A 22,332-nucleotide genomic window follows, 5' to 3' on the forward strand; every position below is an offset into this window, starting at 1 on the left:
CCACCGACCGCACCGCTTGCTCGATACTCGAGGATGAGTGTCATTGGCTATCGATTTTGTTCCGATAGACCGAGACATCAAACATTTGCTTCGGCGTTGTTGGGTGGTGATACGAGGCCTTAGATCCGATCTAAACTACATAGCCAGGGGTCGGCGTGATATTTGCTGAGAAGGTGATTGAGGGTCTCGCATTGTACATCCTCTCTAGAAGACACAAAAGAGGACAACGCTGGGAGCATGGTCTTTCGATGGGCCAATGTAAGCCTGGGACTTTTGAAATGTCGGTGGTAATTTCGAATTTGCAGTTGGTGATTGCGCCATGGTTCATGTCCCTACGATATCTTCCCACATCCTAGCATGTGAAGTTCCCACCATCATACCTCGTGTGTCTAGCCTGCCATAGCCCTAGGTCGTGGCAGAATCGTCATAAACTGCTTGATACGGCTGGCCCAAGGAATGTCCTGATCTTCCTACATATGCCCCACAAACGCCCCTCTACGGCGCGTTTGCGTCTCTCATGTAAAGCGTAACGCTAGACACTGGCAACGAAGCAACTCCGTTGAACGCCATCCGTCTGAGTCTACCCGGGAGTCTTTTCTCGCACCTGCCGCATTAGTAAACATCACCCAGACAATGTTTGTGATCTTGACGATCCCGCTGGCGCCACTGACTGAGACATGCCGAGGATCGCACCGACGTCGTCCTCGTCCCCTTCCCTCGCAAAGACGCCCTCGCCCGCGACCCGCCACCCCTGCACGCCGCTAAACTGCACAAACTGCACCGCCATATCCCACGCCTCCTTGTCCGCCGCGTCGCCGCTCTCAAAGACGCTCAGCTCGAGCCAGGGGCTGTCCGGGCTCGGGTTGAAGAGCTCGCGGAACAGCATCGAGTAGGCCGTGTTGCGCTCCATCCAGAGATCGGCGAGGTCGACGTTGCGCATTTCTTCGTGGTCGGAGAGGATGTCGTTTCGGGGGACGAGCTGGACGAAGAGGCGGTCGAGGCGCGGGACGTTTTGGACAAGGGTGTTGAAGTGGCTCGATAGGGGGAAGATGCCGACGTAGGAGAGGTCGCGGATCGAGGAGGGGATCATGGATTCGTCATTGGGGAACTCTTCTGCGCCCAGAAGAGCGCCGAGGATGGAAGGTGGGCGTTTGAGGTAGAATTCGTACGTCTTGTAGACTCGCGTCGAGGATCCTTCGTTCAGTAAGAGAGCCTGCCATGGGCGGATGGTGAATAAGCCACATGGAACACGCTTCTGATGTGTGAGTTCAGAACTAGATGCCTGACTTGTTGATGATGCTGTCACCGGTGCCTCGAGTTGCGTCTCTTTTGTCCTTTTGTCTTTGCGTGATAGCGAAAGAACATGCCGAGGCATGGAAAAGTTCCACGCATCCCCAAGGAAGAGCATACGCGATAGCATCTGGGCCAGCACCCGTGGTGACGCAATCATTGTAAGTCGGGTGGGATCAATATGTTCAAAGATTGTCGTCCAGAGCCAGTTGTAGTCTTCGCTGTACGAGGCCTTGTTCGCAAAGCCTGTCTCCATAAGAGTGGCACTGCTGGTGCCGTCCGATACGCCGCCCATGGCATCTTCGACAAACATTGAAAGTGTTTCGACATAGTTGGTCAAATTGTTCGCCCGGAGGAATGACAAAAACTCGATCGCGGACGCAGGGTTTCCCGTCTCTTCCATGAGCGGTAACTCGAAACGGTCGAATGTCCAGACCACATGGCGGAACAACAGAGGGAGCACGGCACCTCGCCATCGCTTGCAAACGAGAGAAGTAGTCTTGAGATCGCGGTCAAAGAAGAGGTTCTGCAGCATGAAAGAGCTTGGTTGATCATGGAGTTTCGAGTCTGATGGCGCAGGTCGGTCCAGGTGGGAGAATATCTGGCTTAGGATCTCGTTTGGGAGATCATTGACGGAGGTGGCCATCGTTGCTTGTATTACAGCAGAGGCTGTCAGAATTTTATCGCAGATGCGGAAGTCGTCTCGATGAATTGATGCGAAGTGACTATGTCGTCGAACGAAATACAGGTTATGGCCTAGAGGGCGATGTTTCACGGAATAGTCCCGGCCGAGGCAAGTTTCAAGTTCAGACGAAGCGATGAAGCTGCCCCGGATGAGATAGGCTGATAGTTTGCTGATGGAAGGATCTCAGTCCCGGATTCAATCCAACACTATGGCTGAAGAGACTGGAGCAGAAGAGGATTAATGATGGATGCAATTATGGAAATCTTGCCATTCAATGAGATGCAGCTCCGAGGTTACCTGACCTGGATGGGGGCGACATGTCACCGCGGGGTCCTGGTCCGTTTGCCCCGCCACGGGAACGGGCGGCCTTCGCCACAGTGCTCCACCAGAGCTCCTGAGATAAGATAACGATAAAAGCTCCGAGTTCGAAGCTCCGGATCTTCACACCTCCCTCCCATGACATCTCTTGGTACCTCTAGTTTTGTTGTCTGAGACTCTCGAAGGGCGTTAAGTGCATGTGACAGACACGGGTTTTTATCGATTCGTGAACTGACCATAAGCGGATCATGTCTTGGGGCCAGTGATTGGGAAACTGCCAGTACCAATCTCGATAACACCGCGAATAGCTAGAAGCACGGCAGCCGACGAATCGGCGATGCACTTGAGCTACACAAGAGTCTAGTCAGCACTTACATACCAGGCATTACTTTATTTTATGTCGGAAGACTTATGATCTTGAAATGAATGCAAGCCATATGCAAGTTTCTTTTCCTCGAACGACAATCATTCAGCGTCTCCACCGCTGCGCTCTTACGGCGCATAGGTACCTAGCCTTGACTGTGCCGAGAAGAAGCAAATCAATCTCGAGAATGACTTCAACCCAGCAAAAACCAGGCACCAATTCCAAAACACTCGCATTTACCTAAGCGGCCAACGATTGATAACCGATTCCGATGCCGCTCTACTCATCTGCCGTCCAGCAACTTATGATCAGACCCCCTCGACTAAGCTATGACAAAGGGCGGGGAAAGCGGGGAATCTTGGTGGATGGGCAGCTTGGGGGAAGTGGTGATGGTGGCACCGGATGACATCGTCCTGACGGGGGTCCAGGTCCAAGAAAGCGCAAGTCTGTTTGCTTCGGGTAGTCTTACACCAGAGTGAACGCCCTCGCGAGACCTGGGTCGAGTGGCTGGCCAACCTAGGAAAGTTACCTAGCTAGGCCATTGGATCTCGCAATGCCGAAGGCCTATCCCCTTTCGTAACCCCACGCTTTGTCGCGAGTACCAAAGTCTATATATACGCCGTGGCCAGAGGGTTCTTCTCGTGCTCTACTCCACTGCAATACCAATAACGTTCTGTTTGTCTACGCAAAATAGAAACCATGACGTCCAAGAACCACCAGAAACCGCCCTTCCGCGCCGAACACATGGGCTCGCTCCTGCGGCCCAAGGCCCTCACTGACAAGCGCGTCGCCTTGGACGGGAAAAAGGCCGTAGAGATTGCAGACGACCAGGAGCTCAACCGCCTCGAGGAGGAGGGCGTGCGCGAGATCGTCCGGACGCAGCTGGACCTCGGCTTCCACGCCATCAACGACGGCGAGTACCGCCGCCACCAGTTCTGGGGCAACTTCTTCCCCGGACTGGAGGGGTTCGAGGAGGTCGACACGCCGAGCTGGGACATATTTCGCATGTACGTGCCGGACATTGCGGCGTTTAGTAAGTTTTGGCCCACGGGATACCCGATACCCTCGAGATTGGGGAGGCTGACGCTATGTGACACCCAGTTGAGAGCGATCACAAGCCCGGCGAGTCCATTGTCTGCACCGGCAAGATCAAGCACAAGGGAAGCACCTACCTGAGAGAGTGGGAGTTCCTCAAGAGCAACATCCCTCCTGAAAGCGTCAAGGAGGCCAAGTTGACCTTGCCCGCGCCCGAGTGGTATCATCTCCGCTACCAAAAGGGCCACGCCTATCCCAAGGACGTCTACGCCAACGACGAAGAGTACTTTGCCGATATCGCCAAAGCCTACCGCACCGAGCTTGAGGTTCTTTATGAGCACGGTGTCCGCAATGTGACGATTGATGACCCCAACCTGGCGTGTAAGTGACGCGCCGTTGCCTATCCCACATCCTTCGCTGACAGAAACCGTGTTTTCCCAGACTTCTGTTCAGAAAAGATGCTCCAAGGCTTCAAAGAAGCAGGCGAGGACTCAGACGCCCTCCTCCAATCCTACATCAAACTCTACAACGACTGCATCACCTCCCGCCCCGCAGACATGCACCTCGGCATCCACCTCTGCCGCGGCAACTTTGCCTACTCGCGCCACTTCTCCGAGGGCGGCTACGACCGCATCGCCTCGCGCCTCTTCAACGAGATCAACGCCGACACCTACTTCCTCGAGTACGACACCGACCGCGCGGGCGGGTTCGGACCGCTGAAGGAGCTGCCGGCGCACAAGAACGTCGTGCTGGGCGTCATCACGTCAAAGTTCCCTGCGCTCGAGGATGTTGGGAAGCTGAGGGAGAGGGTATTCCAAGCGGCGGATTATGTTGCGCAGGGGGCGGGGCAGACGCGCGAGGAGGCGTTGAAGAGGATTGGGGTTAGTCCGCAGTGTGGATTTGCGAGTCATCATTTGGGAAATTCGGTCTCGCATCAGGATATGGTGAACAAGTTGAAGCTTGTGAGGGAGTTGGCTGATTCGATATGGCCGGGTGAGCCTTGAAGTCTTGAAAGTTGGGTGAGCAGCGGCGTTCGGGATGGGTTGTTGCATGGGGCTTAAGGGGTCCCGCTGTGCTGAAGTGTATCTTCCTCTGTCAGATGTTTTCTTTGAGGTTGTTTCTATGTGTGTGATAGCTCATAGCTGCAGCAACTTTGCACCGAACATGCCTTGCCAGAAGCCTCTGTGATGAAGAGCTCCGACGGAGCATCGGCCAACCATTGAAAAGTTCCCTAACGCGCGAAGTCAAGGAATGTTGCCACACGTAGAAGTCAGAACGAGACAGGAACAAAGTCCTCACTGCGAAAAAGAAAGGGTATCATTTGAGCTCAAAGCTCGACCTGCGCCAAACTCCGTCTCTATCGCGCAAGCAAATGCCAAGCTGTCAACCAGCTTCTACTATCACACGCATCTCTCCCCCCTCCCACCCCCCGAGGCACTAAATCACCGACCCGACCTCACGCAGTCAAAGGCTGCGGATTATTCCCCACCGTCTTATACAGCTCCCTCAACTCAAACTCCTCGTGCCCGCCCTCGGGTACCTCGCCCACCACGCGCGCCGGCTGGCCCGCGACGACGCTGAAGCTCGGGATCACCATGTTGGGCGGCACGACGGTGCCTTCGAGTATGCGTACGTAGTCCTTGACGATGGCGAACTCGCCAATGACGCTGTCGCGGCCAATGTGGATGTGGTTCCCGATCGAGGCGGCCTGGATGACGACGTTTGCGCCAACGAAGACGTGGTCGCCCATGCGGAGGGGCATATATGTGAAGGCTCTAGAAACGTAGGAAAGTCAGCATAGGGTCCGATGGTGTTTGCGGCTATTGCGGTGGTGGGTTTGGGGAGAACGTACCCTTTGTACATCCGTCCTGGAGGCCGGAGGAGCGCGCCCCTGGAGAGGAAGCAGTATCTCCCGATCGCGACGGCCGTGCTGTTGGCCGGGGCGCCGCCGGCAGAGGGCTGTGCTGAGCGGGCGAGGTCACCGCGGATCATGACCTCTGGTTGGATTACCGTCTTGCCGCCTAGCATGATATTCTGGGTGCCGACGAGGGTCGCTTTGCGGGCGACCTTGTTGCCTGTGTCCTGTTGTTTTACTCGGGAGTTAGTCGGTAAACTCGGTGCGTGGATTGTGTTGAAGGGGGTGATTTTGAGGGGATGGAGGGCGTACGGTCTCAATGTAGTCTCCTTTTGCTACTCTGCGCGACATGGTGGGCTGGTGGTGGAAGCTCTGGGGAGCATCTGGGTTGAAGCTGGGATGCGAATAAGTGAGAGTTTGCGTATGGCGAGTTGGGTGTGACGTTGGTTGGAGCTTCCTGTCGGCGGGTCAGTGCACCCACCGCCGTACCGGTACATCACTATATAGGGGTCCCGGAGCGACTTTTGGAGGGGAGCCGGCCCGCGCTTTATCTTCATCTGCATCTCAGTGACAATCCCGATATTGCGCTCAAATATACTGCGATAATTTTGACCACTGCACTCCCAAGCCTTCCTGGGATCAAGATTGCAGCAAGCCGTCATTTCGACATTTCTGTTCAACCACTAGGTAACTTGCACCAAAGTATGTACCTTGGGTAGACAGATACAACTCAAGCTTAAGTGCTAGGTAGGTAAGTGTATCTGGCAGATGCACACTTCAATGCCAGATAAAACTAGCCGCCGCCTCAATGATCTTTTTCCGTAAATTGCCATGAGTCCAGTTATCCAACGATGCTATGAACATTCCCAGTCGTTGGGGCTCCCAGCGGACAAGTATGCCAAGTACGCCAATGTCCCAGGTATTCGTATCAAAACAACCCGTACGCCGTTTTCTACCATATGCTTGATGATTCTCAACCACGTTCGTCACCTCCTTTTCGTTCGACACCAATCACTAATCATCAGGAAAATATGCGACCCCACTGCACTTTGATCGTTCCTCAATGGGGCATGCCACCCATGTCAAGCATATGTCCCATCTTTTCAATCTGTAGTTCTGTTAGTTCCAGCAATCCAAACACAACCAAACACAACAGAGACTTACCTTTGTCTTCAAGTACCCCTCAACCTCGTTGCTCCGGAACCCGCCTCGTCCCTTCCACGAAAGCGGCACCATCGCAACGCGCTCCGTAACCCTCACCTCGCGATTGGGGCCCTCCACCGCCCTAATCTTATCAGGATTATTCGTCAGCAGGCGCACCTCGCTCTGCCCAAGATCCTGCAGCATCGCCGTCGCCAACCCGTAACTCCGCGCATCCGCAGGGTGACGCAGCAGCAAGTTCGCCTCGACGGTATCCGAGCCGAGGTCCTGGAGGTTATATGCCTTCAGCTTCTCCCCGAGACCAATACCGCGCCCTTCCTGGCGCAGGTAAATAATGATACCACCATTCGTGTTCCCGGGTAGACTCATCAGCCTTGCCGCCTCATCGAGCTGCTCGCCGCAGTCGCACCGCGCAGACCACGCCGTCTCACCCGTGTAACACTCGGAGTGAATCCTCACCAGCGCAGGCCCGCGCTGCGCGGGCGGTTCCTCGCCAACAGGCGTCGCCACGCCGCCCGGCATACCGCTCGTCGACCGTCCGGGGAACAAACGACCCGTGTACGCACCGCGAATCATGCGATCCATCTCGGTCTCGCCCGGCCGCGGCGCATCGAGCGACTGGCTGCGGATGTGGGGTCCAAAGACGATGGCCAGGTGCTCCTTGTTGTCGACGTTGTTGGTATACAAGTGCAGGAACATTTCGGTGCCGTTGACGGTGGGGATGCGCGCGCGCACGATGCACTGCACCTCGGGGAGGGTCTCGAGGAGGCGGGGGCGCTTCGTGCCGCAGCCGCCCGAGGGAACGGAGCTGTCGACGGGGACGCCGCGCGGAGCCGCCTCGGCTGTGAGGGGGGTTGATGTCCCCGGTGTCGCGGGCGGTGTGAAGGCTGGCGAGAGGAGGGAGGGTGGCGGGATCTGGGTGGCCGAGGTTGTCGATGCGGCGTCGTCGTCGGCTGTTGCGGGGGCTGCTGCGGCGGCGGGGTTGGAGAGGCTTAGTTGCTCGGGCTCTGGGTGCGCGGTGCCCGAGGCATGGTCGGATGGGCCGTCGACTGTCTTCTGTTTCGGAGAATAGAAGGAAGGGAGCTGGTGAGTATCTTCGCGCCAGTCATTGGGCGCTCCCGCGCCGTCTGGCTTGCCTTCGAAGTCGGGCATGGCGGGGGGTTTTTGGTGATGGAAAGTCGCGGAAGTGGGGGTAGGGAATTGGTGCGCTGTGCAGAACAGGTAACGTTGGGACGTGAGACGGTCAATTCCAAAGGGGTTACAATCGTCCACAGGGTATACTGGCGGAGGAAGTAAATCAGAACGTGGTTGAAAAGAAGCCAGATGTCAAGAGCGGGAGAGAGAGAGATTCAACGGCGGAACAGCGGCGTGAGCGGCAAGAACATTAAATCGGTGACCGGTTCCGCTCCGAACGGCGAGGGGTGGTGGAATGCGGTGGTTGTGGTGGTGGTGGGCAGGTGGTGGTTGTGTCTGGCATTAGTCATGCAGGAAGATGATGACAGCACGGGTGCATCTGCCATGGCAATCTGCGCCGGCTAGGTACCTCCACAGGCGGAAGTTCCTAAAGTTAGTGGGCGGGCACGCAAGGTCGGCCCTCGACCGCACTTCGCCGAGGTTCCAGCGATCCGACGGCTATGGGCCTCGAGGTACCTACTCCAAAGAGGTGGGTGATCTCGCGCGCGCGGAGACTTCGGGGTGTTTGGTGTAATCCTCCTTGCTTAGGTCAGATTCGAGCGGATTGAGTCCACTTCAGCGGTCTCCAACTTGGATTTCAGGGTTTCTTTAGCGGGGTCGGCTCTTTTCCGCGCTGAGCTTTTTGCACGCAGTCTGTGGGGCTCTCCTGATTACATCATCAAATCCTGGTATCGGCAAATTCAAGAATCGCACCTCACTGTCAAGTGCACTGGATGACTCTGGCACTGAAGGTCGGGTTGATTTAAATCCAGCATCACCTTACTCTGGAATACTATCCCTGGGCCAAAAAAAACGTCTCGAAATCTACTCTTGTCTTCTTCCGCATACTTAATAAAATCTGTTCATTTCATATCTCCATTAATCTATTTTCCTCAATCTCTGGCCCTTTATTGAAATGTGACGGCTCAGAACGAGACCGGACATTTGAGCCAATCAAGTGCTCCGTTTCCGCCAAAGCCCAGGATGTCTGTGTCAGCATTAAAAATCAACCGCGCGGTGCTTCAGACAAAGCTCTCCATCACCAACGAACCATCCGTCGTCGGCTCCGACCTGAGCTCGTTAACGGGGATGCGTCCCGTCTACTATTCCAAAAGGCCATCAAAGTGCAAGTACAAAGGCTCCCACCCGATATCCTATTTTCCGGTGTGTCGCGGGTTCCTGCATTGCATCGGTGCGGCTCTGGTGTATCCCAGCCTGGCTCCCGTCCATTATGTTTCCATCCCGGCCGCATCCCTGGGAGCCATCACAACCTCAAAAGCAGCTATGTGGCTGGGGTTGACCTGAATCTCATCAAACGTGTCTTTTCTATATGTGGAGTTGAATCTGTAAATGGGCGACCACCACTGCCCCTGGTCACTACTGCGGTCATATACTAGGTACTCGACTTCTTGAGGTGCATCGCTGTGATAGGATAACAAGACAACTAGCAAGATAGAGTCGTACCTTAAGTAGTGACTGTGGTGGAAGTCGGAATGAAATCTCAAAATAGAGTCGCCAAATTCAGACTCGAACTCTTACATGCGTGTTGTTCGATTGGCCGCACTGCATTCTTGCTCTTTTGCCCTCCTGGACCATCGGAGGTTCCTCTTTGACGACTTTTCCTACGGCTACCTTACTTGCCCTTACTTGCAGGGTACCAAGCACCAACATCGCGAATGTCGCTGATGACCTGCCTACATCTCAGAGCTCTATGCAATCCGTCCATTGTTTTCTTTCAAGTGAAGAAGAATAGAATTGTTAGAGTTGAAGTGATGAAAGCCACGAATTCAGATTGGCCAACTTACCGAACCAATTAGCTCGTCAGATGCTTTGACGCTCCTCGCCGAAACAACCAACGCGAACGCGCATCGAACCAAAAAATCTCGACAGGCCACTTGCATTGGTGGTTCGCGTTTCTGGATGTGCTGTCAAAACGTGAGTCACATCCGCAGCAACGCCCCCATCATCACCCATGCAACCCGTTTCGTTTCTTTTCGCCTCTTCCCGTCTCAATCCAGTACAATCAGCAACCTCCCATCACCGATTTGAGATGCCATGCCCACCAGCCCGTGCGGGTGGCGCGGGAACCATTGGCTTACACTCTCCCGTCCCTGCTGCAACCACTTGTCGCCTCCTCCCGAAGTCTCCAGACTTCCCATCCCGTTTCAGTCCCCCCCATGCTAAATGCCAGGCACATCATGGGAAGTCGGCCACCTCTAAGCTATGAGGCTTCTCTTCACCCCCCTCTTTTGTTTACTTTCGGTTCCATGGATCAAGTGATCCACCAGACTAATGCGACGGCCTAGCGGTTCGTCGAGGCCTCATTGTTTCTTGTTTCTTGTTGTGGCCAACACGCTGCCCTCGTCCAGTGGAGTGCTCCATGCAGCCAGGATACGAAAACATCGCCAACTGGCAGGTCCCTCAAACAACCACACACTCACTCTCGAGTGATATAAGAGGATCAAGTGACTTCTTCGTCTCACTGCTTTTCTCTTGCATCTCACCAAAACAAGAATCAGCAGCTCATCTGACAAATACTAAACCACTCATTTCGAGGACCTCGATAATACCGGCTACTTTCAAGGTCACTAATAAGAGCATATCTATCTTACTCATCTCATCGCCCAACCTTCATTCAGTAATACTTCATCTCACACTTTCATTATCTCGACAAACGTCAGCTTCACTTCATCGACTGCACTATACAATCACTTACAATCTTTAACCATCACCACACCAACGGCACAAAAACACCACAAACAACCTTCAAAATGGAATCCTCCAACGTAATCGCCTGGCTGCTTCCCTCATCCACAAACCAGCCAGCCCTCGAAGCAATCCGCATGCCCCAAAATGCAACCCGGACCGTCTCCACGATCCCCTCATCCTACGAACCCATCATCCAAACACCAAACCCAAACCAACTCCCGCCCACAACACCAACAATCGATCCCTCCCTCCTCACCAAATCCTCCTTCTCAAGCCTCGAGGCATCTCTCACCAAACCCCGCCCAGCCCTCTCCCTAACCTTCACATCGCCCCCCAAATCCAACCCAGGCTTCGTCCTCGGCACCGACCCTGCTCTTGCAGACATCCTCCTCCCGTCCCTGCCCGGTATCGCCCCAGCCCACTGCCACATCACCTTTGACGCCTCACACCGCCTCGTCCTCGTCGACACCTCGCACACCGGCACGGCCGTCTGGTACGACGGCGCCAGCTCCGGCGACCGCACCCGCGAGTCTTGGGTTCTCGGCGCGGGAAGCAGCTACGGGTTCCCCTCAATGGTCGACCGCGTCGTGATCGACATTCAGACCGTACGGTTCCAGGTCATCATCAACGAGGCGCACGTCCTCCGGCCAGAGGTCTACAAGGAGAACGTCGAGACTTTCATGTCAAGCCTCGAGAGCGCCGGCATCATCGCAGAGGCGGCAGCAGCAGCAGCGACGCCAGAGGAAAAAACACCAGACCTCGACGCAAGCATCCTCGCCTCCATCCTCGCCAACCATTCATACTCCTACTCTCAAAAGGAAGACCAGCAACTCGTCCGCCGCGACGAAAAGGACGTCTGCGACTTTTACTACAACTTCAACTTTGACCTCGGCTTCGATCTGAGCTACGACTGCGACTACGACTTCGACTACGACATGTCGGACGACGAAATGGTCGACGACGTCGCCGAGGAAGAAAAGATGGACTTCCTCCCGCCGATTCCCTCCGTCGTGCCGCCGGCGTACGTGAAGTACCTGCTCACCTCGGACGACGGGGCGCCGCCGGAGACGTATCTCTGGAACACGGCGAAGCCTTGGGAGCCCATGGTCAAGGTTGTTTGCTGAGCTCGCCCTTGACAGGGGGGGATTCATACGTTTTTGTCTCGAGACTTGAGACAAAAAAAGGACTAAGCGTGAAAAAAAGACGCAGAGAAAAAAACTTGTGTAAAATCAGGTTTCTTATGGAGTACATTTTGTCCCAAAGGTGCTGGCACTGGACGGCGTTTGATTCTCATTCATTGCTTTGGAGTTTTTGGTGGGAGAAATATCGGCGCTATCATCAGCGCTTCACACTCATTTGTTTTGCCCCCTTTACAGATTGGCAATGTTTCATTTCTCATTTAATTGCACATTTTCATTTCGTCTGTTTCGTTGTACATTTAGAACAGATACCCCCATTCGCATGGCCTCCCGTTCCTTTGTTTATTGTATATAAGATGAAGCATCAACCCAAGAAAAGAAGAAAAAGTTTAGCTGGCAGGCATCGTTCGCATTCTTCCACTTCGCCAAGTCTACCGCAAGTGAGCAGAGGGGGGGGGGGGGTGAGTCTCGAGAGATTTGGGATCGCGACGTGAGGATTATCCCGCGGAGACGACACTCGGCACTCACCCTCGCCACATTTGGAGATCTCCGGCAACTACCTTGAGCGCGGTAGGGCGAATGCTGGGGTTGGAGTTTGGGGGAAGCGGGCAGCGCCAAAAAGCAACGGGCGGGCTAACGAGGCCAGACCTACGACCTTATCTACCGCCCAATCTTATCTCCAGACTTTCGACCATGTGCGTTCGCGCCGATCTGTTTCTCCGCGGGCTGCAGGATCGGGACGATGTTCACTGAATCTATTGGGAGAGTTGAGATATGGATGGAAATGGCGTTTGTAGAAATATTCATATCTAGAGTACCTCTGCCCCCTTAGACCTTAGAATCCAAATGTTGGAATATCGATGACTTCTCGCCCTCCTGCCGGTGCTCTTGACAAACATTCTCACCGCAGATAGATAAGACACAACACTAACGAGAAAATGGTCTCAGACGACGGTGAAACCAACGAGAATAGCCCCCTCCTCCCAACATCCCAAACCAGACAGTCCAGCTCAACACCATCGCACCAACCCTCACTCTCCAAAGCAGACCAAGCCCTAGGCCAATCGCCCCCTCTAGGCGACCGCCTGCCCTACAACGACTACACCACCATCGACTGGCTCCGCGATTTGACAAAGGACTCCTCCCGCGCCCGTCGCCTCCGCGCACGCTCAGGTATCCGCGGCACCGCAGCGCGCTGGTTCGACCAGTGCCAGGGTTGGATCGCCGCCGCGGCCATCGGCGCGCTCACGGCCCTCGTTGCCTTCATCGTCGACGTCTCCGTGGCGGCGGTGAGCGATTGGAAGGAGGGGTACTGCAGGACGAATTTGTTCTTGGACCGTGGACGGTGTTGTTGGGGGGTGGGAGAGACGGAGGTTTGCGATGCTTGGAAACCTTGGGTGGATGAGGGCGAAGGAAGAGGGTACGTCGCTAGCTATGCAGTCTACGTGCTGTTCGCCCTCCTCTTCGGCATCGTCGCGGGAAACGTCACCATGACCACCAAAGCCTCCCTACCCTCCGTCGACGCCGATACTGCCGTCACAGCAGGTGCCATGACGGAGGGCAAGACGATGTACATGGCCGCCGGCAGCGGGATCCCCGAGATCAAGACGATTCTATCGGGCTTCGTGATTCCCCACTTCCTAGACTTCAAGGTCCTGGTCGTGAAAGCCGTGGGCGCAACCTTTGCCGTGTCGACGGGCATGTGTCTGGGCAAAGAGGGTCCTTTTGTCCACATCTCGACGTGCGTCGGGTGGCTGGTGGCCAACCGGTTCCCCAAGTACAGGGACAACCCGCGCAAGATGCGGGAGATGCTGAGCGTGGCATGCTCTTCTGGCCTGTCCGTCGCTTTTGGTGCGCCGATTGGCGGTGTGCTGTTCAGCTACGAGGTATGTTGTTGATTGTTTTGATGTGTCTGGTCTCGTGGTTCCAATCGGACTGGGGTTGATGATGTTGACGAAACCCATTAATTAGGAAATCAGCACGTATTTTCCACGACGCGTATTGTGGCGCGCGTTCCTGTGTTCGCTCATCGCGGCCATTGCTCTCAAAGCGCTGAATCCCACGGGAACCGGAAAGCTGGTGCTCTTCGAGACGAGCTACGGGGTCGACTATGACCCGGTGCACTACTTGGTGTTTGTGATGCTGGGTGTCTTTGGCGGCGTGTTCGGCGGAGTATTCTGCAAGGCCAACTTTCTTTGGTCCAACCGTTTCCGCAGATACGACATCGTCAAGAAGCATCCCGTGCTCGAGCTATGTTGTGTCGTATTGGCCACCGCTCTGCTGCAGTACCCAAACGTGCTCATCCGCGACACGGGCGACGTGGCACTCTCGAGGCTACTAATTGACTGTAAGGAGCCAGACGGTAACTGGATATGTCAGCAGGAGGGAAGCAACGACAAGAGATCGTACATGCTGCAGCTTGCAAGCGGCACGGTCATCAAGTTGCTCCTGACTATCATCACCTTTGGATGTAAAGTCCCCTCTGGCATCATCATCCCCGCTCTCGACGGCGGCGCTCTTTTTGGACGATTGGTGGGTCAGTTCGTTGGTGGGATCTCACCCGGTATTTTCGCAATGGTCGGCGCGGCGGCCTTCCTCGCGGGCGTGAGCAGGATGACTGTGAGCTTGGCTGTTATCATGTTTGAGCTGACTGGCGAGGTGACGTACGTGCCAGCCTTTATGTGTGCCATCCTGACCGCCAAATGGGTGGCGGACGCGATCTCGGGGGAATCAGTGTACGATCTCTCGCAGCACCTGCTGGGCCACCCCTTTCTTGATGCGGAGCAAGCTCACGAGGTGGTGCGGAAGCGCGAAGCCACCGCCCGTGAGCTGGTTCCTCCGGCCGGGACAATGGAGGAGATTACTCTGTGGGTGGGCAGCCAGTACCGCGTCCGTAGGGATGTGCTGGCGGAGAAGCTGCGGAAGCTGAAGGCCAGGGGACTCATGGATGCGGGCCTCGTTCTTGTCAGTGACGCTGGACTGCTGTTCGGCTATCTGCCCGAGGCAGAAGTAGAATATGCGGTGCTGACTGGCGGCGAAGCGGAGGAACTTGATTTGCGGACTGGCGTCATGACTGAGTTGGTTGACCGAACGCCGCTCACAGTCTGCGCCGAGGCCCCGATGGAGCACGTTTTGGAGATGTTCGGGAAGTTGGGCCCTAGGTACATCATCATCCTTGAGCCGGAGACATCGAAGGTCCTGGGCGTTGTGCTTAAGAAGCGACTGCTGGACTTTCTGGATCGGGCGAAGGCATCTTGATACATCGGCCTGAGTCACTGTAGAGTCTTGGAATTTAGCGCAATAAAACCAAAAGCCTTAGTTCTCCTACCCTGTCGTTTCTTTTCTGGCCGGCAATCTGGGTTTGAATGGCCAGTTGCTTAGCTTTGTCTTTAGAGTACCCCGTGCTCACGAGCCCTCGTAGGATATTCGTCTGTAACTCTGTTGTGTGCTTCTCCCACTGCCAGGGCGCATGATGGCGATTGCCCCTTCCACTTCCGCACTTCAAGACACTGACTTCTCGTGATGTGCTCTCCTCGCAGATGCAGCGCTCTTCGCCATGTCGATCCCTCGTACCACAGTAAACTTTCCTCATCATCATTGATAATTGGAATCGCAAAAAGACGTGAATTCGGCTCGATCTATGACCCTCGCGGCAAGGTTCATCCCATGCTGCCCTTTTCTGGCCCCCCGATCCTCAAATAACAGGTTATGTACACAGACGCTCGCCGTCCCAGGCTCGTTTCGTTCGTCTCGTCCCGTTGCCGCCACTCTAATTGCTTCTCGTTCCCTTCTCCGCGCGGAGCTCGTTCATTTTGGCGACACGCTTCTTGAACTCGTCGTATTGGCACTTCTCGTAGCTGTGGCGCTCGTCCTGTTTCGATTGGATTCTAGGTTAGCGACAAACTGTGTTCTCGGATTGATCGGACGGGTCGATTGAGAGGTCGAGAGGGAGGCCGGATAGGGGCGGATGGTAGGGGCGAGAAAGACTAACATTGCACTTCCACGGAAGGTACCAAGTGTCGACACGGCAGCGGTTGAGGGGGATGAGGAGACCGGCGCAGCTGTCGCGGTAGGGGAGGGGGAGCTTCGCCTCCCGCATCTCCTCGCGGGTCGCTTCTGGGGAGGGATGTCAGCCATTGCGGGTGGGTTGATAGCATGGGGGAGATTATGGGGATACGGACCCCTTGGTGCTGAGTCTCCGGCCATTGTGACGACGATTTGGGGCTGTAATGGGCGAATGAGGCTATCGTCGATGGTCAATTGGGATTCTGGATCTTGAAATGTCGTCGGAGCTTTGGATTGGATTGTGGAGCTTCCGACGGTGAATTCCCTGGTGGCCTGGATTGTGAGGCTAAAAGCGGTTGATTACCTTTTGGGGCGTTTGATTGGTTGGGTGGGTTCATTACCAGCACGGTCGCGCCAGAGCCAGGAAGCCTCCTTTTCAGTCCTCTTCCATGTCTCTACCAACTTGAACTTTATTACACTACATACATACTGCACTACAGAGTACTTTACACCGGGTTTTACATTGCCGGGCGCCTTTACAAGCTCTAAGTTGTAGCTGCTTACACCCTTAACTCGACGACTTGTACGCACTCTTCATGTACCTACAGTACTCAGTCTCTACGCAACCAACCACATAACATAGCATACCCGCTTCCCGAACGCGATAGTCTCTTTATCTGGTTATCTACAAATCCCTGATTCACTGATAAGTTGTGTGGTGAATGGCGAGGTACCCAAGTAAAATCATCCGTGGGGTGGTGGTGAGCGCAACCCTTCAAGCCCGCCTGCAGCAACGTAACATTCCCTGAGTCGATCGTCGGCAGCGGCCTTCAGTCTATCTAACCATTTCAATTCATTATCGATGAGATCTGTGCGGTATTTCTTCCCCCCAAGTACATACTTCTCAATGGCAGAACGTCTCGACGTTTCCACGGGAAAGATGTTTGCCTCTTAAGCCGAGCTGAGGGGCTCACCATCCGAGACTTTTCTGCACAAGAGCCGATCACTCAAAACCAACTCCTATGAATTCATCCAGAACCCCAAAACACCTTCCCATTGTCGCAGGTCGGCTCTTGGACCGGAGACAATAGTTCCTGCCGGAGTGCCGAGGCGTGCCACCCGACCTGGGGCCATCGCCATCTCCCAACGCTCACCTTCCGCTTCCGGCTAACCTGTCGGCCCACGCAACGAAGTTCTCATCACCTGCAAATGCCTATCAGAGACCGTAAAGCCGTTGTCAACCCGCCTACAACCCCCCGGTCTCATTATGGAGACCTCGTCGCATTTGGCCCTTGGGCCCCGTGCGATGCCGGGGTCGCACCGGGGCTAGTACCTTTCCCGCCAACACTTGGAAAGCTTGTTCCTGTTCACTGTTGCAATACTGTGAATGTCGACAATGTCAAGGCATGCGCTGTTGCATGGCATGCTGCTTAAGCGGACCCGATCATCGCTTCGTATTACCGTGAGATACGGGGTCTGCGCCCTGGACCCATGTACAACGCTTCTCTTAAAAGATGCAGCTCCCCCGCGGCCGTGATCATGGAGCTGGAATTCCTTCTTGGTTGACGAGCGTGCCAAGCCAGTCGTTCTGTGTTCTGAAGATCCTCGGCTCTCCGTCACCATGAAGGTCTCACTCGCCTTGCTCAGCTGCCTCGCGGTGGCCCAGGCCCATTTCGCCTTCCAACCCATCCAGCCTCCTCTGAGGGCTGAAGATGAAGAGGAAGGAATCCTCTCTAAGAGAGAAGCCGGTTTCTTTGAGCAGCTCATTGACCACAATGACCCATCTCTCGGGACCTTCCAGCAGAGATACTGGTGGAACTCCACGTACTGGGAGGGACCTGGTTCTCCGGTACGACTTGTCTCGCCTGATGCTGTGACCATCTCACTGACATGAATTGTAGGTGGTGTTCTTCACGCCTGGAGAATCAGAGGCTGCCCCCTACACCGGATACCTCACGGATCGGGCCATCACAGGAGCTATTGCCAAGGCAATCGGCGGTGCCGTCGTTATGGTTGAGCGTATGGAACTTGCCACAGACACTGGAGCAGAGCCAAGAAGACTAATGCTGCGCAGACCGCAACTGGGGAACCTCCCTGCCGTACGCGGTCCAAGACACCAAGAACCTCCAGCAGCATACCATGACGAATGCTGTCCTCGACTTTGCCAACCTTGCCCGCAACGTCCAGCTGCCTTTCGACAAGAACGGCAGCAGCAACGCCCCCCAAGCAGTGAGTATCGAGCCCAGGCCTTTGTCAAGTAGACCGACAAAACTGACGACCCGTAGCCCTGGGTGTATACCGGCGGATCATACTCCGGCGTCCTGGCCGCAGCCATCGCAAAGCTCGCTCCGGGAACCTTCTGGGCCTACCACTCCAGCAGTGGCCCTGTCGAAGCGACCTACGACTACTGGAGCTACTTCCTCCCCATCCAGAACGGCATGCCCAAGAACTGCAGTCGTGACTTTGAGCGGATCGTCGACCACGTGGACAACGTCTTGCTCACCGGCAGTGATGATGAGATCTACTCTCTGAAGAAGAAGTTTGGCCTCCAGGACCTTGCTCACAAGGAGGACTTTGCCTCGTAAGTTGAAGCCTTGGTTGTAATGGAGACTTTGGATCCGATTCTCACATCTGTGATGTCTATAGGGCTCTCGTAGGACCCCTTGGCTACTGGCAATCCATTCAGCTGTACTCGGGATACTCTGCCTTCTACGAAATGTGCGATACCGTCCAAGGCGCCATTGGTAACTTCTCGGCACCCAACGCGACGTACAGCGCAGACGGCGTCGGCCTTACAAAGGCTCTGAACAACTATGCCAACTGGTGGAGCACTAACTACCTCCCGGGAAGTAAGTAGCAGCCCTCCTGAAGTGTGTGTGTGTCTTGTCGGTGACTGACTCTATGCAGCTTGCGCATCCTACGGCATCGAGGAGTGGTCAGACCCCATGAACGTCGCCTGCTTCGACAGCTTCAACGCCACGAGCCCCATCTACACCGACTGGAGCGCCGAGAACCCGTTCGGCCGGACCTGGTACTGGATGACCTGCAATGAGCCCTTCTTCTACTGGCAGACGTACGTTTACGGCTCAATGATACTCGTTGAAGTGCAAGAGAGCTTCATGACTAACTGTGAATAGCGGTGCTCCCAAGGATCGTCCCTCAATCGTCTCGCGCTTCGTTACACCGGAGTACTACCAGAGCCAATGCGACCTCTTCTTCCCCAGGCAAGGCGAGTTTACCTACGCCTCCAACGCAGGCAAGACCGCCGCAGACCTGAACAAGGCGACGGACGGCTGGTTCTTCACTAACACCACGCGCCTCATGTGGTCCAACGGGTAAGCCATTCCATCGTACCCAGAAATTAGGGAAAGCGTGACTAACGTTTCCATAGCGAGTTCGACCCTTGGCGCTCCGCCTCCGTGTCCAGCGAGCTCCGTCCCGGCGGCCCGCTCAAGTCCCGCCCCGGCGCGCCGGTCCACCTCATCCCGGGATCCCGCCACTGCAACGATTTGCTTGTGAGAAACGGCGCTGTCAATGAGGATATGCAGGAGGTCATCACTGCTGAGGTTGATCAGATGAAGGCTTGGGTTGACACATTCTATGCCTCTAAGGGCAAGTACAGACGCCGCTCTACACGGTCTCTGTGAAGAAGGCCGAGCGGTATTACGGTGCACTCGAGAGATTCCTTCCATCTTCTAGAGTGATTTCTGTCTTTGAATACATGCAGATACTAGTACCTTGTCTAGTCGAACACAAGCTTGACACAAGTCTGCTCCTTTTAGCATCCTAGCGTGAACTACTTCTTCAAATAACGCTCCGTCAACGCAAAATCAAACCTTGTTTCCGTCGCCGCCTTTTGTACAGCTGCCGCCCACAACGTCGGCATCCAATTCGCTTCCACTTGCCTTCTTAGCAATCGGTCCATCTAGGTCCCCTCAAGTAGAGAGGCGACAGGAAAGCATACCAGCCGGCTCATAGAATTCTTGTAACCCCTTTTCGAGGCGTCTTCAAGATATATCAACCAAGGAATAAAAAGATGGTGGGGGCAAAGGTTGAGGTAAGGTCATCAATAACAAAAGCAGTAAATACCTAAGTCACAGTGAGACTGGGGAAACCTCTTCAAGACAGCAGTAAAACATGGAACTAAGAAACACGGAATCGATCTAGTGACCACCGTGACAAAGCTTCGAATGCTGAGTCTATCATCAATTTCATCCGTATCAACGTTAGACATGGGACACTGAGGCTCGTAGCAAAGGTAATCGTAAACAAAACAGGTCTTGAAATTCTATGAAACTTGGAAGCTAGACTAAAGTTCTACAGACACTCCTGCTATCTAATGCGCTTTATGTCATCAGGCTCCTCCTCCTCCTCCTCCTCAGAGGCCGAGACTTTTCGTAATTTAGGCTAACAATAACGTTTACCAAGGCAAATCAGTGCCATCGTGGTTCTTGAACGATCCGCTGATCTCTCTGGTAGCCTTGTCAATAGTAGCAACCATATCATCCACACTCTTTTTGACAGGAATGGCACCGAAAGCACTAAGGTCAGCGCCGGTCTGAGCCGCCAAACCAGCAGCCATATCCGTCTCGACCAGACCAGGGTGGAAGACAAAGGCAGTCAACCACGGCTCCTCAAAGTGCAACCGGCGCACGAACCAGTTGAGCGCAGCCTTTGACGCACCGTATGGGCTGACGGGACTGGGGATCTGGAAAATCGTCTCGGCGAGGCCGTTGCTGCCGATCACGGAGGAGATTGCGACAAAGATGGGGTTCTTGGACTTGCTCTCCTTGAGCAAGGGCTTAGTGGCGCCGAAGAGGACGAGGGGCGCGACCGAGTTGACGGCGAAGTGGTCCAGGGCGACCTTGGTGGAGGTGGCGGCGACGTCGGCCGAGGTGTGGGAGATGCCGGCGTTGGCGATGACGACGTCGAGGGCCGTGATGCCGTGCTCCTTTTGGATTGTTGCTACAGCGGCGGCGGGGTCGGACTCGACTGAGGAGTCGATCTTGACGACGATGATCTTGGAGCCTTCGGCCTTGGGGAGGTCGTAGAGGGCCTTTGAGGCTGCAGCGGCTGGGTCGCGGACGCCGACGATGATTGTTGTTGAGGGGCGCTGTAGGAGGAGGGTGGTGAAGCCCTTTCCGATTCCACGGTTGGCGCCGGTGATGAGGTAAGTGAGTCCGGAAGACATTTTGGAAGTTGAGGTTATAAAAAGAGAAGGGTTGCGGTTGTAGTTGAGTTAGTCGATGTTGAGATGGAGGCTGTGGAAGTTGAGATGTGATGAGGATTCACTCCAACAGCAGAACGAGGCCAAAGAAGACATCTTAAATAACTTGTGTAGATCCATCGTTCGAGTTGACACGTTCATAGTTTCTGATGAACTGACAAATGCAGCATCACATCTCATGCTCGCACGCCTTGTGGAGTAGCCTATCTTCGAAGGGAATCGAAGTGTTGCAGAACACCACTCTCAGGGTTCATCTCCACTCAATTTCGGGGCCGAGCATAGCGTCTGAACAGATTGATAATCGTGGTTCGGATGGACTGCAGTTTCGGGAACGGCAGAGTTCCTGTCGCAGTATCAAAAGTCTGGGCGTGTGTACTGTTCACTAATCCAGAAACACGGCTACGAGCTAAGAATGATATTGGGATTAGTAGTGCGCGCCGCCAAATATGCGGGCTCAGCGCTCACCTGCATCATTACAAAGCATCAAACTATATCAAGAGTCTGTTCAATTACTTATTATTGATACTCGTCTGAAAGTCTCGAGGTCTGTTCCGGAGCGTTACGGGCTTTGTCATTCCGATAAGATCATCTGAGCCAGTCAAGATCATAAAGTTCCCGTTAGCGAGCTTCTCACAAGTAAGACGACGAGTTTATTGGTTCACCCTTAAAGGATTTAGGTTACTTCATGTCGTTCATGGCAAGCATTGTCACCATAGCACGATTCATCCAATTTTGGTAGCCTAGATGGAGAATGTAACATTGGGATGTTCAGACGAGTACAAAACCATCACTGGCGCCTGTTCCAAGATTCAAAACTTGAGCGTATATTTTGGAATTGCATTCCTGTACCTCAAAAAATCTTCATCCGATTTAATAAATTCAATTCGATCATGGATGCTGAATCTTTGATGTTCGACGTAAACAACTGGGTTTCAGAATTACTCGTGTCTAATGTATTGATAGCTGCCTCTTTCTAAGATATTCCTCGTGGGATGCTGAGGAACTGATTTCGTCCTACGCTACAGCACCTGTTCTTTCGTTCACCTTGTCCTATCAAGTAAGGGGCCTTCTTGGCTGAGACTCCGAGCTTTCTCAGAATATCTTAAAGCGGATGATCCCAAGTTTATCAGAATAGCTTGGAAGTTGGAAGCGTAAGCTGTGAGCATTTTCAAGCTGTATCAAGGCATCGCCCATTACTAAAGATTAGTGATCAACCCATGCCGCATCCGTCAGCCCCGCCACTCCTTCAATTCGTGTTCACTAATCACCCTCACTTGGCCATTAACAAATCCAGACGGTCCTCTGCCTCGGATTGCGCAGCAGTTCTAATCGTAGTATTCAACAATGACTTCAGGGCAAGGCATAGCCAGA

The 22,332-nt window shown here is 54.4% G+C and overlaps 9 protein-coding genes across 9 annotated transcripts; 4 read left to right on the forward strand and 5 right to left on the reverse strand.

Moving 5' to 3' along the window:
• Positions 1-622: 622 nt before the first annotated feature.
• On the reverse strand, positions 623-1,936 carry CABS01_12024 (F-box domain-containing protein; the record flags this gene model as incomplete). Its single annotated transcript, XM_060545378.1, has 1 exon — positions 623-1,936. One exon carries the CDS (start codon positions 1,934-1,936, stop codon positions 623-625), a length of 1,314 nt encoding a protein of 437 aa, XP_060396894.1.
• Positions 1,937-3,356: 1,420 nt separating this feature from the next.
• On the forward strand, positions 3,357-4,696 carry CABS01_12025 (5-methyltetrahydropteroyltriglutamate-homocysteine methyltransferase; the record flags this gene model as incomplete). The annotated part of the gene is made up of 3 exons (XM_060545379.1): positions 3,357-3,690; positions 3,759-4,073; positions 4,134-4,696. 3 exons carry the CDS (start codon positions 3,357-3,359, stop codon positions 4,694-4,696), a joined length of 1,212 nt encoding a protein of 403 aa, XP_060396895.1.
• A 452-nt stretch (positions 4,697-5,148) lies between these two features.
• Positions 5,149-5,898, reverse strand: CABS01_12026 (dynactin Arp1 p25 subunit; the record flags this gene model as incomplete). The annotated part of the gene is made up of 3 exons (XM_060545380.1): positions 5,149-5,467; positions 5,545-5,774; positions 5,860-5,898. 3 exons carry the CDS (start codon positions 5,896-5,898, stop codon positions 5,149-5,151), a joined length of 588 nt encoding a protein of 195 aa, XP_060396896.1.
• A 709-nt stretch (positions 5,899-6,607) lies between these two features.
• Positions 6,608-7,860, reverse strand: CABS01_12027 (GTP cyclohydrolase II; the record flags this gene model as incomplete). Its single annotated transcript, XM_060545381.1, has 2 exons — positions 6,608-6,655; positions 6,712-7,860. The coding sequence occupies 2 exons, from the start codon at positions 7,858-7,860 to the stop codon at positions 6,608-6,610; spliced, it is 1,197 nt and encodes a 398-aa protein (XP_060396897.1).
• Positions 7,861-10,652: 2,792 nt separating this feature from the next.
• CABS01_12028 (uncharacterized protein) lies at positions 10,653-11,714 on the forward strand (the record flags this gene model as incomplete). The annotated part of the gene is made up of 1 exon (XM_060545382.1): positions 10,653-11,714. One exon carries the CDS (start codon positions 10,653-10,655, stop codon positions 11,712-11,714), a length of 1,062 nt encoding a protein of 353 aa, XP_060396898.1.
• A 953-nt stretch (positions 11,715-12,667) lies between these two features.
• Positions 12,668-14,987, forward strand: CABS01_12029 (voltage gated chloride channel; the record flags this gene model as incomplete). Its single annotated transcript, XM_060545383.1, has 2 exons — positions 12,668-13,615; positions 13,701-14,987. The coding sequence occupies 2 exons, from the start codon at positions 12,668-12,670 to the stop codon at positions 14,985-14,987; spliced, it is 2,235 nt and encodes a 744-aa protein (XP_060396899.1).
• Positions 14,988-15,498: 511 nt separating this feature from the next.
• On the reverse strand, positions 15,499-15,935 carry CABS01_12030 (NADH-ubiquinone oxidoreductase B18 subunit; the record flags this gene model as incomplete). Its single annotated transcript, XM_060545384.1, has 3 exons — positions 15,499-15,600; positions 15,721-15,845; positions 15,911-15,935. 3 exons carry the CDS (start codon positions 15,933-15,935, stop codon positions 15,499-15,501), a joined length of 252 nt encoding a protein of 83 aa, XP_060396900.1.
• Positions 15,936-17,355: 1,420 nt separating this feature from the next.
• On the forward strand, positions 17,356-19,381 carry CABS01_12031 (serine carboxypeptidase S28; the record flags this gene model as incomplete). Its single annotated transcript, XM_060545385.1, has 8 exons — positions 17,356-17,583; positions 17,636-17,753; positions 17,809-17,963; positions 18,020-18,315; positions 18,381-18,583; positions 18,642-18,807; positions 18,872-19,069; positions 19,126-19,381. The coding sequence occupies 8 exons, from the start codon at positions 17,356-17,358 to the stop codon at positions 19,379-19,381; spliced, it is 1,620 nt and encodes a 539-aa protein (XP_060396901.1).
• A 773-nt stretch (positions 19,382-20,154) lies between these two features.
• On the reverse strand, positions 20,155-20,925 carry CABS01_12032 (short-chain dehydrogenase; the record flags this gene model as incomplete). The annotated part of the gene is made up of 1 exon (XM_060545386.1): positions 20,155-20,925. The coding sequence occupies one exon, from the start codon at positions 20,923-20,925 to the stop codon at positions 20,155-20,157; it is 771 nt and encodes a 256-aa protein (XP_060396902.1).
• Positions 20,926-22,332: the final 1,407 nt, after the last annotated feature.

This window comes from Colletotrichum abscissum (genome assembly GCF_030869225.1).
Source record: "Colletotrichum abscissum strain IMI 504890 chromosome Unknown Scaffold_35.1, whole genome shotgun sequence".
NCBI lineage: Eukaryota > Fungi > Ascomycota > Sordariomycetes > Glomerellales > Glomerellaceae > Colletotrichum > Colletotrichum abscissum.